Source organism: Vicia villosa, linkage group LG1, assembly GCF_029867415.1.
Source record: "Vicia villosa cultivar HV-30 ecotype Madison, WI linkage group LG1, Vvil1.0, whole genome shotgun sequence".
Classification (NCBI taxonomy): Eukaryota; Viridiplantae; Streptophyta; class Magnoliopsida; order Fabales; family Fabaceae; genus Vicia; species Vicia villosa.
Window position 1 is genome coordinate 86,100,528 of NC_081180.1, and position 16,432 is coordinate 86,116,959.

General features: G+C 32.3%; 2 protein-coding genes and 1 long non-coding RNA gene across 6 annotated transcripts; 1 reads left to right on the top strand and 2 right to left on the bottom strand.

The window, feature by feature from the left end:
• Positions 1–113: 113 nt before the first annotated feature.
• Positions 114–3,241, bottom strand: LOC131643420 (uncharacterized). 3 transcript variants are annotated; one of them, XR_009296215.1, is made up of 5 exons: positions 2,848–3,241; positions 2,370–2,477; positions 2,125–2,272; positions 974–1,882; positions 114–240 (listed from the first exon to the last, which is right to left on the bottom strand). It is a non-coding gene; the product is annotated as an uncharacterized LOC131643420 (long non-coding RNA). The 3 variants fall into 3 exon arrangements; XR_009296216.1 differs by having other exon boundaries at positions 974–1,095; positions 1,493–2,272; XR_009296214.1 differs by having other exon boundaries at positions 974–2,272.
• Positions 3,242–6,381: 3,140 nt separating this feature from the next.
• Positions 6,382–8,271, top strand: LOC131643426 (cysteine-rich repeat secretory protein 38-like). Of its 2 annotated transcripts, XM_058913638.1 has the most exons (3): positions 6,382–7,518; positions 7,800–7,896; positions 8,014–8,271. In XM_058913638.1, exons 1-2 carry the CDS (start codon positions 6,477–6,479, stop codon positions 7,874–7,876), a joined length of 1,119 nt encoding a protein of 372 aa, XP_058769621.1. In that variant the 5' UTR covers positions 6,382–6,476; the 3' UTR covers positions 7,877–7,896; positions 8,014–8,271. The 2 variants fall into 2 exon arrangements, with proteins under 2 accessions (XP_058769621.1, XP_058769620.1); XM_058913637.1 differs by having other exon boundaries at positions 7,800–8,271.
• A 2,648-nt stretch (positions 8,272–10,919) lies between these two features.
• LOC131643425 (cysteine-rich receptor-like protein kinase 10) lies at positions 10,920–13,652 on the bottom strand. Its single transcript, XM_058913636.1, has 7 exons — positions 12,726–13,652; positions 12,506–12,643; positions 12,295–12,416; positions 11,999–12,209; positions 11,681–11,918; positions 11,444–11,594; positions 10,920–11,352 (listed from the first exon to the last, which is right to left on the bottom strand). Exons 1-7 carry the CDS (start codon positions 13,513–13,515, stop codon positions 11,026–11,028), a joined length of 1,977 nt encoding a protein of 658 aa, XP_058769619.1. The 5' UTR covers positions 13,516–13,652; the 3' UTR covers positions 10,920–11,025.
• Between the last annotated feature and the right edge of the window lie 2,780 nt (positions 13,653–16,432).

Here is a 16,432-nt window from a genome sequence, read left to right on the forward strand (position 1 = left end):
AGGAAATTCTGCAGGTAATTCCGCAGCTAAATCCGCAGGAAATATCCGCAGATAAATCCGCAGGTAATATATTTTTAAAATAAAAAAAAATTTATTTATATTAGTATTTGCTCCCCTAGCAGTAGCAATCAGTATTACAGGGAGGGGTGTACCCTGTGTGGTGTCCAAGGTCCTTTCATCAAACCGCTTTCATCACAGCATGGTGCTCACCCATCATCACCAGCGGTAGGTAAGGTAGCACTGCACAAATATAGAATTAGTGCTGAAAAGAATTTATTTAAGTGATAATTTAATTTTATTACAAAAGAGAGCAAAAGATGACATGGTAAAATTTGCAAATGCTTAACTATTTATGGTTTTAGCATAATAGTGTGTAGGAAATTATTCCCTTCAAAAAATATCGCCATATGACTAACCTTATCAAAATAATAGTTACCTATTCTTTAGCAAAAACATGAAGACTCGTGGGCTTCTGTTTAAAGTTGTTGCAAATACCAATGGGTGATCCCTATTTGTTCTACTTGTCGATCACAGTAATTAACTCTCATGAATAGCTTAAGCAGCATCAAATTTTTCCCTTCTAATTTAGGTTTGCAGTGTAAAACTATAACTCTAATTTAGAAACATTACGGAGTTTAAACTCGTTAAGATTGTGACTTGAGTAAATTCATTTCCATTATTTTGTGTGTTTATTTAAGAGAATGTTAATCTCTAAATATGTGAGAGTGAGACATTTTTAGTGTAAATCTTGAATAATCTTGGTGGCTTCAAATGTCTTACATTAGTGACCATCCAGTGGGATTGTATAAGTGTGTGCAACTATGAAGAGATAGTTCTTGTTGATGCAATTGACAATTTAACAGTTTAAAAGCCACAGACATCAAACTCACTCATATGTTGTACTAGAAAGAGAGAATACCTTAACCCCTGAAACTCAAACTCACTCATATGTTGTACTAGAAAGAGAGAATACCTTAACCAGCATCAAATTTTCCCCCGTACCAGTGTCAACAATAACACCCATTGACTTCGTGTCACGGTCAAACTCGAGAGTAGCAATTCGCCGTTCATGTTTGTTCCACCATTCACATCAACCTAGACAAAATTTGAAGGTAAGAAAGCTAAGTGTGCTTATTGAATCAGTTCCATTACTAACAAGAATAAGATGACATGGCAACTAAGCCATGGTTTTTATTTTAACCTAGGCTGTCAATCCCAAATGGCAGGGTGGAAACAGCCAAGCTCCGAATCCATTACAAAAAACTAACAGGGAAGGTAGTGGCATTGCAAATTGTTAAAGCCTTTAACTAAAGTAGCGATTTAACTTTTCCGTGAAAAACAATTAGATACAAAAACTTAATAAAGAGAGAATTCACAGGTATTTGCAGAGGTATTTAGGTTGCTAAAACCAGGAGGGGTGTTCATAGTGAGTTTTAGCAACATAATGTTTTACGAGAAAGCCATAAGTGCATGGAGGGAAGGAACTGCTTACAGTAGGGTTCAGTTTGTGGTTCAGTACTTCCAATCAGTGGAAGGTTTCACAGAGCCAGAGGTAATTAGAAAGCTTCCACCACCTAATGATGGAGAAAACTCACTGGCTGGCTGGATCATGAAGCTCTTTGAATTGTTTTCAGGGTCAGATCCCTTTTATGCAGTTATTGCTTATAGAAATTTTAAGCCAATATATGATAATTGAATGGGAGGCTTGATGTGAAAGTAGAATTTGATACTTATTGCGTACCAGGCTGCTTTGCAAGATTTATTAAGCTACCACCATGGGCAATGAGACGAGCGCCGACAAGCTCCCCAACCATAGCAGTCAAATTGGGTGCTATGGTGTTCATCCTACTCTTGAGATAATCATATAGTTGTGCCCTGTATTCTGAAACAGAACAGGCTATTCCTTAATCCAATGCACCAACCAACCCATACGCAAATAATTGAGTTGTGACAATAAGAAGGATACCTATAAGGTTGAATTTTGGGATACCTATAAGGATTTGAACTAGAATCAAAATTGTAAAAATCATATTCCCACACCTATTACTAATTTCTTGTTGAACTAGATCATGCGATGAAAACTGAGAACATATTTAGCATTTAGGAATGTGAGTATCAACTTACCTGAACCGTGGAAGGAAAGCACTACTTATGGTTTGAGTAAGGTTAAGCTCCTAAGCATTTTCAGTTGAGTTGCATCATCATAACTTTGTTCTTCCTTAATCTTGGCAAGTTTCTTGACCAACCGAACTCTCTCAATCTCAACATAGATCTAAGAAGAACACATTACAACATAAAAATTTGCAAAACAGATGTCTATGCAAGAAGATTATAACGCAGAAAGGAGAGTTCAAACACAACACACTCACCTTCCCTGCAGATACACTGTTCAATGTTTTGATAAGTTCAATATGAGTTTCAATATCAGGTGTCTCATCAATATATTGCATAGCCTGCTGGACCATAGCTGTTACAGACTGCGCGAATATATAATAGCCTCATTAGTAACACATAACATTATGATTCTTATTTTCTTCTACCAATTACACAACAACTTGATAGTATCGGAAATGAACTCCAAACAAAAACTGTAAGAATGTTGTGTGATTAACAGTAAGTTCCCATTGAAGACTAAATCAACATAAACCCTAAACTATTTCTAAATAACAATTGTGAATCAAGTACGATAATCTATCGGTTATCTAAACAAATTTTCCATCAATATACCATCAAAATTTACTAAGCACTCACACAAACAATAAACAATATCATAAGATTGAAATAGCATGGTGAAATTAGGGTTGTGAAAAGAACGCTAGAATCGTGTAGATTGAAGAGCACAAATACCTGAGATTATGAGGTTGATCTGGAAATGTTGAGGAAGAATAAGATAGTGGATCTATGGAAGACATCTCAAGTAGAGCACGATCGTTAGCCAACACGGAACGATATTTACGGCCAATCGGAGAACAAAAGGTGTCAGCTCCACCGCCACCGCCGCCTTCAATGTCACTATCTCCTTCCCGACTGAAAAGGAATCTCTTGAATTGGAGAGTAAAAAATGGTTTTCTTTGATCGATTTGGTGTCGCGATGGGTGGAGCAGCTCCGTAACAGTGAAGAGGGTTTAGGGTTTCAATTTTGTTTGAAGTTGAGTCATGAGCTGCTAACACTACAAAGTTGTAGGATAAGAACAATTAGTTTAATTGAATGGGGTAATTTAGTGGTAGATAATTGGTGCAATATGTGTCAAAATTGGGGTTTTATTCTCAAAACTGGTCTATAATACTTATAAAAAATTTTCAACTTTTTATTACTTTTTTAATTTTAACGATTCTCAATACTGGTCTATAATTTTCATAAAAAAAATTTCAACTCTTATACCTTTTTGTAAATTTTAATCTTTATCACATTTTTTTTCAATTTTTTATAATGTTATTTTTCAAAACTTTCATACCTATTATTAAAATATAAGTTGAAGAATTGAATTAAAATACACTGACGGTGTAAATTTTTTTTTATTATCAGTGAATTTCAACGGTTAATTTGTTAAAATTATTTAACTTTTATTTTAATTTTTATTAAAATAATCTATTTGAATAATGATAATGCAATGATGGTATAAATTTTTTTATACTTACGGTGCATATAAATTAATCTATAAAATAAATATATATCAAAATTTTCATACCATTTATTTTATTAAAAACTAAAATTAAATATAAAAATTAATTAAAATACATCATAAAAATAATAATAACATAGATAAAATAAGAATTAAAAATTAAAATAAAATTAAATAAAAAACACCATAAAATTAATTAATAAAATATAAAAAATATGATTAATTTTAAAAAAAAAATTACAATTATTTTTAGAAAAATTTAAATATAACCAATCTGCAGCAAAATCCGCAGGAAAGTTTCCTGCGGAATTACCTGCGGATTTTGTATTATGACTTGGGTTTATCAAAATAGAATTTCGCAGCAAAATCCGCAGGAAAGTTTACTGCGAAATTACCTGCGGATTTTATATTTTTGTTAGATATTTTGTTTAAAATATATATTTCGCAGAAAAATCCGCAGGTATTCCTGCGGAATTTGCTGCCAACGTCAGATCCGCAGGAAATTTATTTTTTTAATAAAGTCCCAGAAAAATCCGCAGGTATACCTGCGGAATAATTTCCGCAGGAAATTCCGCAGGTAATACGAGTATTTCTAGTAGTGACGTTTGTTGTTCCCAATCCCATGAAGGTTGAGTAGAAGTCAGCGCCGCCTAGCGTGGCGTTGGTGACGAGAGAGGAGAGGAGGACATTGAGATTTGATTTGAGTATTGTGTTGTTGTTGGATTCGAAGGTTTTGTTGTTTGGACAGTAAATATCATTGTATGTTGGAGATAGCGATGATGTTGAAGTTATTGAGGTAAGACACACGAACAATAAGAGGAACAGAAGCATTTCTGTTAGGAGCAGAAAGAGTTGAAGTTATTGTTTGTTATGTTTGTTATACGTTTGTTTGTGCTTTTTCCTTTTGATTGTTTTCTTGTTGATCTAACAGTCTGAACACTCTAATGAACTAGTCAATGAATGTTAATTTATTAGGTGAATTAAAATAAAATAATATAAATTAAACTAAAGTCAAATAACTAATGTTGGGATATTGAAAACCTCCACCAGAGGAGCCCAGACCCAATTATCTAATTAGAAGTTAATTTTTTCTGCCATCTCCAAGAAGCCAAATAGCATTGCTTTTCAACTCCTCAAAACAACCTTTAATACTATTCTAAAGAGAAGAATAGATGTGATATTTTATATGCCTTTTGCTTCCTCAGGACCCTACTTCTAAGGAAACAAGCTCGCTGATGCTTAGAATTAAAGAGATCCCAGCACATAAGCAAGTTGGAGGATTCATTCAAAGTGATGATGGATCTCAAACCCATACCTCCTTTATCCATAGGTTGACTTTACATTTTTCTTTTGTAATATATAAATTTAAATTTTCCAATACATATTCAATGGATTTATATAGTTTTACAAATAATTTAATGAAGATTCAAAATAAGGGAATCTTTAAAGGGCAGGGAGAATATGTATTTTTCACAAGGTGTTTTTAAAATTGGCCCTCATATAACAAGAGACAAATTAGGTATTAATCTTCTTTTTTTAGGTGATATAGGTATCAATCTATACGGAATCTCACTTTGGGCCCAACATGTTACTCTAAATAGAATACCAATGTTTCTCAAGTTTTGGGTACAATAATTTTACTCAACTTTTCTCATTCTTTTTAAAATCTTTTTCCGATGTAGTTGATCCGAAAAGAGAACAAAAAACTTAGAAAACTAAACTCTCTCACTTAATCTCTTAACATAACAAAAAGAGAAGTTAACAAAACCCATGGGGCTATCTAAGTGAACGACGATGAATTGTAGGCGGCTGTCCTGGTCACCCGCAGGAGGTGGAGGTGATGGTGGTGGATCAGAAAAATCCCTGGTACCTGAAGGCCCTAGAACATCAGATGTTGTGGTAGGTGGTATGACCCTAGGGTGTGACACACTGTGTAACCACTCCAAGTATCCATCTTATAAGCGACATAGTCAGCGTATCCCGTCAACACAGGCAGGCCTGTTAGAAGGTCCTTCGGGGAAACCTCCATCAGTGTGTACCGATAGCTCCGTAGATGCACGAGTGGTGGTGTCTGTATCCTGAATCACCGACTCATAAACTATCTGATCCTGAACCACCGGCTCCTCAACTACCTGCTTTTGAACCGCCGGCTCCTCAACTACCTGCTCATGAACCACCTGCTCCTTAACTACCTGCTCCTCCACAACAGAATGTTCTACCAGTCTTGTGGCGAGGTGTACGGAACCTTCGTTTCTGGATAGAACCGGTCGGAGGAACGCGTCCAACACATAGCTCTGAGGCTTGTACCTCATCAGCAGTTTGAGCAACCGCACAGGCTCTATCGATGGTCCGACCCGCAAAGAACCGTCTCTGCCTCTGATTCTCACTGCAAAATTTAAAAATATAACAAAAATAGCTTCTTTATTTTTTAATTTGAAATACCGAAAATTTTAAAGTTTCTCATATGATAATAGGTTCTGGAAATTTCAAAATTTCTGATAGTATTGATAAATGATAATACCTGAAATTTTGAAATTTCTGATAGTATTGGTAAATGATAATACCTGAAATTTTGAAATTTCCAGTCAAAAATAGCGGAAATTTTGAAATTTGGGTAGACTTGACCATAAAGTACAAAACAAGAAGAAATTTGGGAAGACTTGACCCTTTCTTTTTGTTGGATAAAAACACTTGACCCGTGTTTTTAACTTCAATAGATATTTCTTTCCTTAATAAATTCCATTACCTTGCCGTGAGTACCATGAAAGATCTATAAAAAGCTACTTTCTACATTCATTCTAACAACTTCATTCTTCCATAATTTTCTCACAAACCACTCCAAACAAGAGCAATATGCTTTCTTTGCGTTGCCTTCTGTTTTTATCTCTTCCTCTGTTTTTCACACTAAACTCTCAAGCCAACGACCAATTAGTTTTCCGCTACCACAAATGTAACAATGATCTCGGAAGCATAACCGACGGTAGTACCTATCAAAACAACCTTGCCGCCGTTCTAAAAAATATATATTCCAACAAAGAAATAGACTATGGATTCTACAATTTCTCTTATGGCCAAAAACCTGACAAAGTAAGCGCAATTGGATTCTGCAGAGGAGACGTTAATCCAAATGATTGCCGTGACTGCTTGAAATCCTCCGCAGTACTTCTCACAGATCGGTGTCCAATTCAGAGAGAAGCAATTGGATACTACGACCTGTGCATGTTACGCTATTCTAATGCTTCAATTTTTGGTGTCATGGATACTGATACTGGTTATGTTTACGATATAGAAAATAAGACAGGGGTGGATGATGCATTTAGTCAAACACTTAATGGCTTGTTGGATGAACTTACAAGCACCGCCGCCGAAGGTGATTGGCGTAAGAAGTTTGGTATAAAGAGTGTTAAAGTAAATGAATCAAATAACAATAATAACGAGACTATATATGGGTTGGTTCAATGTACACCAGATTTGACAAAGCAAAATTGTACTAAATGCTTGGATTCAGTTTACGGTAAGTTCTCAACGTGGTGTAAAGACATGAAAGGTTGTTTGTATATGGGACCAAGTTGTTCGGTTAGATATGATATAGTTCAGTTTTATCAGTCTATAGTTAACAATACGGAGTCACCAGCACCACGGCCATCAGAAGCACTTCCTCCTAAATCTGCATCAACAAACTCGACAGAGTCGCCGGCACCACAGCCCTCTCAAGCACTTCCCCCTAAATCTACATCAACCAACTCCACACAGTCGCCGGCATCACAGCCATCTCAAGCACTTGCTCCTAAAACAGCATCGACAAACTCCACCAACACAGAATCACCAGCACCACAGCCTTCTCAAACACTTGCACCTAAAACTGCATCAACCAATTCCACCAACACATCTCCAGGTAAAGATAACTTAATTAGGTTTTGTTTGTTTGATGAATTAAAATTATAATTCCAAGAATATCATTTTTAGAAATACCATTGCCAATAATTTTGTTCATAAGTTTTGAAACAAATATGAGAATATAAGAATTCTAATCACATATTCTTTGAAATAAACACATGCCTAGATTTTGCACATGTATATATATTTTTTTACAGTTTTAAGTTTATTTTATATGTTTACCATTATAAGCTGTTTTTACTTTTTTATTTGACTATCTCTAACTAACTCTGATTTCAGGATTAGGAAAGAGCAAGAAACTAAGATCTGTCATCACTATCGGTATAGTAGTTGTTGCTGTGTTTGGTTTGAATTAGGCTTCAGTGACTCTACCCTGGTAAAGTCACCGTACCTTTCATCAAATATCTACCCTTTGATCAATCAAAACCTCCATATAAAATTATGTATTTTCTTTTTCATTAATTGAAACACATAAATTATATACATGTTTCAGCTCAAATAAAATACTCATTCTCTATTAGTGGAAGACTCATTGGTTTGACTCAGCACTGTTCTGTCTCTTTGTCGCCGTCGTGCAAGTCGCTGCCAATGGGACCGCCACCATTCCCCCCACCTGACTTTATCATTCTGTTTTTTCTTTCATATTTGTTATGTGGGGTATGGTTGGCTATTTTTTAATTTTCAAACAAAACTTGTTTGTGGGACATTCTATCATTGAGTAGTTCAACCGGTAAAATTAAGACTTACTTTATATTGTTCTTCTTGACAAATTTTAACAATGGTAAATGTTTGTATAAGTAAAAGATATGCAAACCTACGAAACTTGAAGTAGTTCATATAATGTGTGGTGTTTTTTTTATAACGAGAGGAGTGAGTGTTTCTCTTCATGAATGCTATCTTGACACCAAAACCTGCACTCATTACTGACACTGTAAACACCATTTACAGTATTTATACTGTGAAAAGTGTTTTTCAATAAAATAATATTATTTTTAAAATTTATTTATTTTTAAAATTTATTCTATATCATAAATATAAAGTTGTGTCATTAACTAATTTCACAATTGCATTAATCACAAAAATGAACGTTATTAATCAATTATGTTATCTATAATTTATTAACCAATTTTACTAGTTCATTATCCAATAAAATACATATTACTAACCATATTCTAACACTAACTTATAAATATATTAACAAACTTTATTTTACTATTTAATATTTTTTTTTTATGTTTGAGAACTAATTAATCAAGTTATGAACTGTATCAACCAACTTTATATATAGTATTAACAAAAATTGATTTATCGCGTAAGACTATTTTTTATGTCAGAATATAAATTAACTAAACTATAAATTGTATTAACAAGTTGTAATATTTCATTAACCAAAATAATTTCAGAAAAAATTATATCAAATAATTAAAATAATATAAAAACATTGTTCACGTATATATGAACAGTGTATACGGTGTAGTGTAAAAACCTGGTGTCAAAATAACATTTTTTTTTAAATAAAATCATGCATCAGAAGTGTGAAATGGATAAAGGATAAAAATAGGATATAACAATTTGTACTTAATGTCTATGCACAACTACAAATAATTGATTTATCTGATTTCCATGCACAACTACAAATTGATACATCTGAATTGACTTAACTAAACTATTTTAGTTAATAGGAATGTTGTAGAATTTTAAAAATAAAATTAATTTTAAAATTCATCCCCTTTCTTATGTGAAAAAAATATATATTTAAATAAAATTACTCTTTTATACCTCCTATTTCCTCAATTGAACCAAATATATCCTCAAAACCTCATTACCTAATTTAACTTCTAGGAAGCATTTGCATGTTACCAAACTTGAATGCTTTAATTAAAAGGAGGTGGAACAAAGCAATGCCGAGTGGGCTGAGCGGACTCGGGACTGTTTCATTAACATTCTATCACGACTCAGCGCAAAGGATCAATGGCTTGGGGCAATGTTGGTTTGCAAATCATGGTTCAGCAGCTTCAACGAACCTTCTCTGTACTCTGTATTCAACCTCGAACCCTGCTTTGACTTGTCACGGAAGTTTACTCTCATATCAACCCACAAATTCAAGTTTAAGATTGACTCCATGCTTCGATCTGTGTCCAATCAACTCACATCTTCCTTGCCCAGATTTGTATTCACTATTCAACGGTGTTCTGATCGCTCTCTTGATCTTGTTGTCCAAAATGTACAGAATTTCTTCCAAATTTCAATACCCATTGTCGTTTTTGTTTGCTTTGGAAAATGTAGGCTCGATGATTTCAAAGTGGATATAGGGTCTGTTATGATTTATATAAAAATAAGTTTTTGAATCTGAATTTAAATTTGCTTGCATTAATATAAACCTGTTTTGTGAACTCTATTATCAGTCACTCTAGTCCCTTTAAATATTACTGGAGAAACCATTTTGAATAAGGCTATAATTAAATAGAGTGGAAAGAAAGAAATATGATGGAATGGAGTGGAGCTAAGCAAAATGGAAAGGAGATTCCATTAATTGTTTGTGTAGTTTTTATAATTTGATGGAACAAAATAGAATAAATTAGTTAATTCTATTTCATAAGCTCCAAATCGGATGAAATGAAAATGGACGAATTTGAAGGAATAGGATGAAATGGATTCCATAAAATTCTATTCCGCTTCATCTATTATTTGCAAATTCAAACAATTAAATTCAATTATTTATCAATCTATTTCATACCAATTCAAACATACCAATTCAAACATACCCTGAAACATAATAGAGTGTAATGGAGGGGAGCAATCACACTCCATTGTTTGAGTATTTTATTAACGATGTTTCATTCCATTACATACATCTCAATTTAGATGAAACAAAATAAAAACAAAGGATTGAATAGATCTAGATGGAATTGATTCTATGGATTCCATTTCATTCCACTCTATCAATTATTTACAAATCCAAATAATCGAATCTAATAATTTACAGTTCCATTCCATACGATGCCATATCACCAATCCAAATTCCCTAAAACTTATAATTTAATGACAAAACATAATCAAATTCAGGACCAATTTAGATATCTAGTCTTATTTTATACATGTATAATGGGAGATTTCAAACAGATGTTTTCTGAATGTGACAATTGCTAAGAAGATTGTCCAAGATGTAAACTGTGAGTCCATCATCTCATCTTCTCTCTACTGCTATAATGCTAAATATATATATTTTTCGGTAATTACAAAGGGATAACTGGATTAAAATTCTGCTACCGATGTGAGGATCACGCTTGTGGAAAATCTGTAAGTACATCTGTCAGCATTCTCTGAACTTTGATAAAAAAGAGTGCACTTAACACAAACTTTCTATTAACCGCATAGGCTTCAAGGTAACTTGAAGCATTGACATTTAAAAGTTATTGTGATTCAACTCAGACATGTAGAAAACATGATATATACAATATACAACACAAGATTTGGAAGTAACATATTACGCGAAGTTTAACTTCTAAGCACTGGCAGAAAATGCAGAACTTACTGATGAACTTTTTCCATTGAAAGTTGATATAGAAGCCGAACTAAACTCCCCTCCTACGATCTTTGGCAGTATTCTACTGTGCATGGACTCTGTCAGCTCTCTTGGAAATGGCAACTCTGCTGAAAGGCTAGTGAGATACGAAACAACGGTTGCCATTGTAGGTCTATCATCAGGTTTCTCTTGAACACATAATAAACCAATTTGAATACACTTAACCAATTCACTATGGTTGCATGATTCTTTTATATCTTGGTCTACTAGTTCTAATGGTGTATGATTCATCCATTGTTTCCAAGCCTGTAATAATTTGTTAGATATTAGAATTACCATTCTATTTATGCTTCTTTTGATCAACAAAAAGAATGAATTATTGAAAATCAATACTCACATGACTCAAGAGGTCATCATCCCTATCTGATAAAAGAGAACGAGCATTTCTTTTTGAACTAATGATCTCCAAAATCATGACTCCAAAACTGAATACGTCTGATTTTTCTGAAAATTGTCCATGCATTGCATATTCTTGAGACATATAGCCACTATAATAACAAAGCATCATTTAAATTAATAAAAATTAAACCCTGTAGTTCTTTTTGTCAAATGTACATCAAGTTCATATACTTACTATGTTCCAACGATTCTATTTGTACTTCCCCGGTCTTGATCTAGGGCGACCAATCTTGCCATGCCGAAATCAGATATCTTAGGATTCATATTATCATCTAACAATACATTACTAGGTTTGAGATCTCGATGAATAATCTTCAACCTTGAATGGTTGTGTAGATAATGTATGCCATGTGCAATTCCTTCGATGATTTTATAACGTTCAAACCAGTGTAGTAATCTAGTCTTGTTGCGATCTATCAACACATCATCAAACATCCATTAATGTAAGAAAAATATTGAAATTACTCTACAAAAATCAATACAGATTAATTACCAAATAAAAAGTAATCGAGACTTTTGTTGGGCACGTATTCGTAAATGAGCATTTTCTCTTGGTCTTCCAAGCAAAAACCTGTTAAGGTTACCAAGTTTCTATGTTGAAGTTTGGCTATTAGTAAAACCTCATTTATGAACTCTACTCCACCTTGTCCTGAACTCTGAGATAGCTTTTTCACAGCTATTTGTTTTCCATTTATAAGAATTCCCTGAAATCGTAACCAATCGATTAACTTAGAGAAAATTAAAGTAAAAACACACAATACTCAATTTTACTTATGATGTGTGTGTTACCTTGTAAACCTCTCCAAATCCTCCCCTGCCAATTTTATTCTCTGATGAAAATTTCTTTGTGGCTGCTTCAACTGTGGCTAAACTATACTGCAGTGACTGTAACGCCGCACTTTCATCACCAACTGGAAGAATAAATATACATGAATCTTAAACGTAAGCAAAGCTTTTAAGAAATGAGAGTTGACTTAATTAGCCTTTTTAAAATACTTACAATTTTCTCTCATAAGAGTTTTATATTTCTTCCAAGCTGATCTTTTGATGAGGAAATAGCAGCCTAAACATAACAGGATTGTTGACCCGGTAACGATAACAACAATCAAGACCGTTTTTGACGCCGACTTGTTATTTTCTGCATAGAGAAAAATTTATTTATTAGTTGAATGCTATCTTTAACAAATTGGACTTGAGATTGAACAAACTAAACCTCTTACCGGAAGAAGGAGGAGGAAGTGAAGATGAAACACCAGTTGTATTGTAAAACTTGTAGGAATCATATCTGATATTACACCATGCAAGAAGAGCTCTAGCACCTTGTTTTCCTTCACAACATGTAAGAAGAGTTCTCGACGCATTTACCAAACATTCCTCACACTGAACATTCGTCAATCCCGTGACACACTGCGCCAACCCATAAACCGAAGAGTTGCTCTTTCTGAAGTCGAAGATCTCTTCTCCAGTCGCGAATTGCTTCGCTGTCAGAGAATTTGCAGCTTCTGCAGCCAACGTATCCAAGAAACTCAACAACAATCCATTAAAGGTATCCAAATTGAAGGTAGCGATGTTCTTGTCATCGTTCAAATTTGCTCTTGGCACGATACTGGTGGGGCTAAAGTAACGATTAGTGTAACGCAGCATGCATTCGTCATACCATATAATGGACTCCGTTTTGTTAGGACAGAGGCGTGTAATATCTGTAGCTGCGGTGGTTACACAATTCTGACACATGGTGGAGTTAACGTCACCGCGGCAGAGGAAAACACCGTTGACAACGTTGGTTGTTCCCAAACCCATGAAGGTTGAGTAGAAATCAGCGCCGCCTTTCGTGGCGTTGGTGACGAGAGAGGAGAGGAGGACATTGAGATTTGATTTGAGTATTGTGTTGTTGTTGGATTCGAAGGTTGCGTTGTTTGGACAGTAAATATCATTGTAAGTTGGAGATAGTGATGATGTTATTGAAGTTATTACGGTAAGGAACACGAACAGAAAGGGTAGCAGAAGCATTTCAGGTAGGAGCAGAAAGAGTTGAAGTTATTGAAGTTTGTTATGTTTGTTATATGTTTGTTCGTGCTTTTTCCTTTTGATTGTTTTCTTATTGATCTACGAGTCTGAACACTCTAATGGACTAATCAACGAAGTTGGAAATTTTGAAACGTCAATGAATGTTATTTTGTTAGATGAATTCAAATCAAATTTGACTGCAAGAAAAGAAGCCTCCTGACCTTGATCATCATTTGGCAAGAAAGGGATGTTACAACGTGAGTTTGACGTGGCTACATATATAAATTATTAAAAACATCAAAAGTAACATTAACACATAGGGTAAGTAAGAATTTCTTTATGAAAAACGGTTGTGACATGAAAAACACGTCTCAAAATATCTCAAAATATCTCCATTCGCACACTCATTCTAGAACCCTTACACTCCTTCCCTCATCTTTGCTCTTCTTCCGCACACTCCCCTCCCCTCTCCCCTATCTTTCCAATATCTACCTTCCATCTCAATTCTTCACTTTGTTTCAAAGGTAAGATTTTCATTACTTCCTCTATGATTTTTGTTCAATTTTATTTTTTTCAATTTCGTCTTACTTTTATTGTATTTTCTATCTTATATTTTTGTTTAATTTTTTGAAAATTTCTTTACCCACCTCCCTATGGGGTCACCCCCAGCGAAAACCCCACTTTACCCTTGCTTCGAAAATGTATTTTTGAAATATTTTTTTTTTCTAAATTTTTCCAGACTTCGGAAGTGCATTTCCGAAAAAATCTCAAAAATTGGGATTTTGATTAATTAGGAGATGCATCTCTGAAAAAACAAAACAAAAATCTAAAAATCCCAAAAATTAATTTTAGGATATTAATTAATTCATATATCATAAATTTGATATAATTTATGAGTAATGAATAATAATAATTATATATTTTGATATAATTTATGAGTTATGAATAATAATTATTATATATTTCTATTCCGATTCATATTTTAAAATTTAAAATAATTTTAATTAATAAAACTAAAATAATTTCACTTACAAAATGAGTTATAATTTTTTATTTATATATTTATAATAATTATTATATATTTACAAAAAAAAATTAAAAAAATGAGTGTTTTAATTTATATATTTATATAATAATTATAATAATTATTATATATTTATAAAAATTATTATATATTTATATATTTATATATTTATATAATAATTATTATATATTAATTATAAATATATTTATATATTTATATAATAATTATAAAATTTAAAAAATGAGTGTTTTAATCTATAATAATAATTATATATTTATATATTTATATATTAATTATTGTATATTTATATATTATATATTTATATATTTCACTTACAAAATTAATAATTATTATTATATATTTATATATTTCTATTCTGATTCATAATTAAAAATGAGTTATAATTTTTTATTTAGTTTAAAAAAATTAAAAAAAGATTTTGTCTTAATTTTATTTAATGAATAAATTTTATATTTAATTCTATATAATTCAAAATTTACTTATGGAATTAAAATGTTTTTGATTTATGTAAGTTAGTAAAATAATTTTTAACTTTAAAATTGTTTAGGAAATTTTAATTCACCTTGATTTTATTGATTCACCTTCATTTTATCGAATCACCTTGATTTTATACCTATTAATTGTATTGATTCACCTTGATTTTAATTTTTTAATAATTATTGAATTCTTTCGGAAGTGTATATCCGAAACATTCCAAGATCAATTTGGTCTTGGAATATTTCGGATATGCTTCTTCGAAGACACCCCTCTCCTAAAAAAAAAAGGTGTTTTCGGAAATGCATCTCTGAAAACTCAAAAAAGTGGATGTTTTCGGAAATGCGATCCGAAAACACCTTTTTTTTTCGTGTTTTCAGAAGTGCATTTCCGAAATAAGACAAATTTTGGAGAAAAAAAAAACGTTTCGAAAATGCATTTCCGAAGTGAGGGTATTTTGGATTTTTCACCAGAGGTGACCAAGAAGATTGGGAGGTGGGTAAAGAAATTTTTTTTGTTAAGAGGTTATCAAGAGGATCGAAGAAGTTTGAAAATTGAAGAAGAGGATTACGAGTAAAAGCTTTTCTAAAAGACATTTTTGTTATTTTAATTTTTTGTTCTTCTGATTTTAATATATATTGGGTTGTTGGTTGTTGTATTAAAATATTTGATATATATTTTTCTTGGGAGAATATAATTTCTATGTATATTTATTAATGCGAAATTTTATTAAGTAATATATAAAATGAAATTTGTATAAATATTTTATTAAAACTGAATATTATATAATATATATTTTTTAAATAGTATAACATTTATTATTTATTTTATTAAAACCGAATATATATATATATATATATATATATATATATATATATATATATATATATATATATATTTACACACACACATAATATTAAAACAGAAAATTGTTATATCCATGATTTTATGATTGACATAAATTTTGCTAAAACATAGTTCTTAAATGATGTTGAGCAAGATGTTGTGACATCTTGACCAAATGTCATGACAGGTTTTGCTGTCATGTGTTTCAGACAGACGTTAAGCCAAGTGTCTTGACATCTTGGCCTATCGTACAGCCGGCGCTACTGTGATATCTCTTGACGTATTTGATTTGATTTTGTGAGATCATTTTGGATATATCTAATTATTTTTCGCAGGTCAGAGAGATTTAATTAGGAACAGTGCATACTTTTTTATTTTTAAAAAGGATCTTTTAAGAGTTTTTAGGAAACTTTGAAGATTCGTTCCGGTTTTTGTGTGAAGTTCTTGCAGTTGATTTAAAAAGTAGAAGATTAAATTTGATTGAAGAGTCCAAGCCCATACTGCAATACTCTATAAATAAGGACTTGTTAAACCTAAAATAGCAAGCATTTACAA

Coding starts and splice junctions, on each gene's coding strand:
- LOC131643425 (XM_058913636.1), bottom strand. CDS start 13,515: ATGCTTCTGCTACCCTTTCTGTTCGTGTTCCTTACCGTAATAACTTCA. Junction 11,595..11,680: donor AATAGAATCGTTGGAACATA/GTAAGTATATGA, acceptor TTGTTATTATAG/TGGCTATATGTCTCAAGAAT. Junction 11,353..11,443: donor ATGATGACCTCTTGAGTCAT/GTGAGTATTGAT, acceptor AAATTATTACAG/GCTTGGAAACAATGGATGAA.
- LOC131643426 (XM_058913637.1), top strand. CDS start 6,477: ATGCTTTCTTTGCGTTGCCTTCTGTTTTTATCTCTTCCTCTGTTTTTC. Junction 7,519..7,799: donor TTCCACCAACACATCTCCAG/GTAAAGATAACT, acceptor CTCTGATTTCAG/GATTAGGAAAGAGCAAGAAA.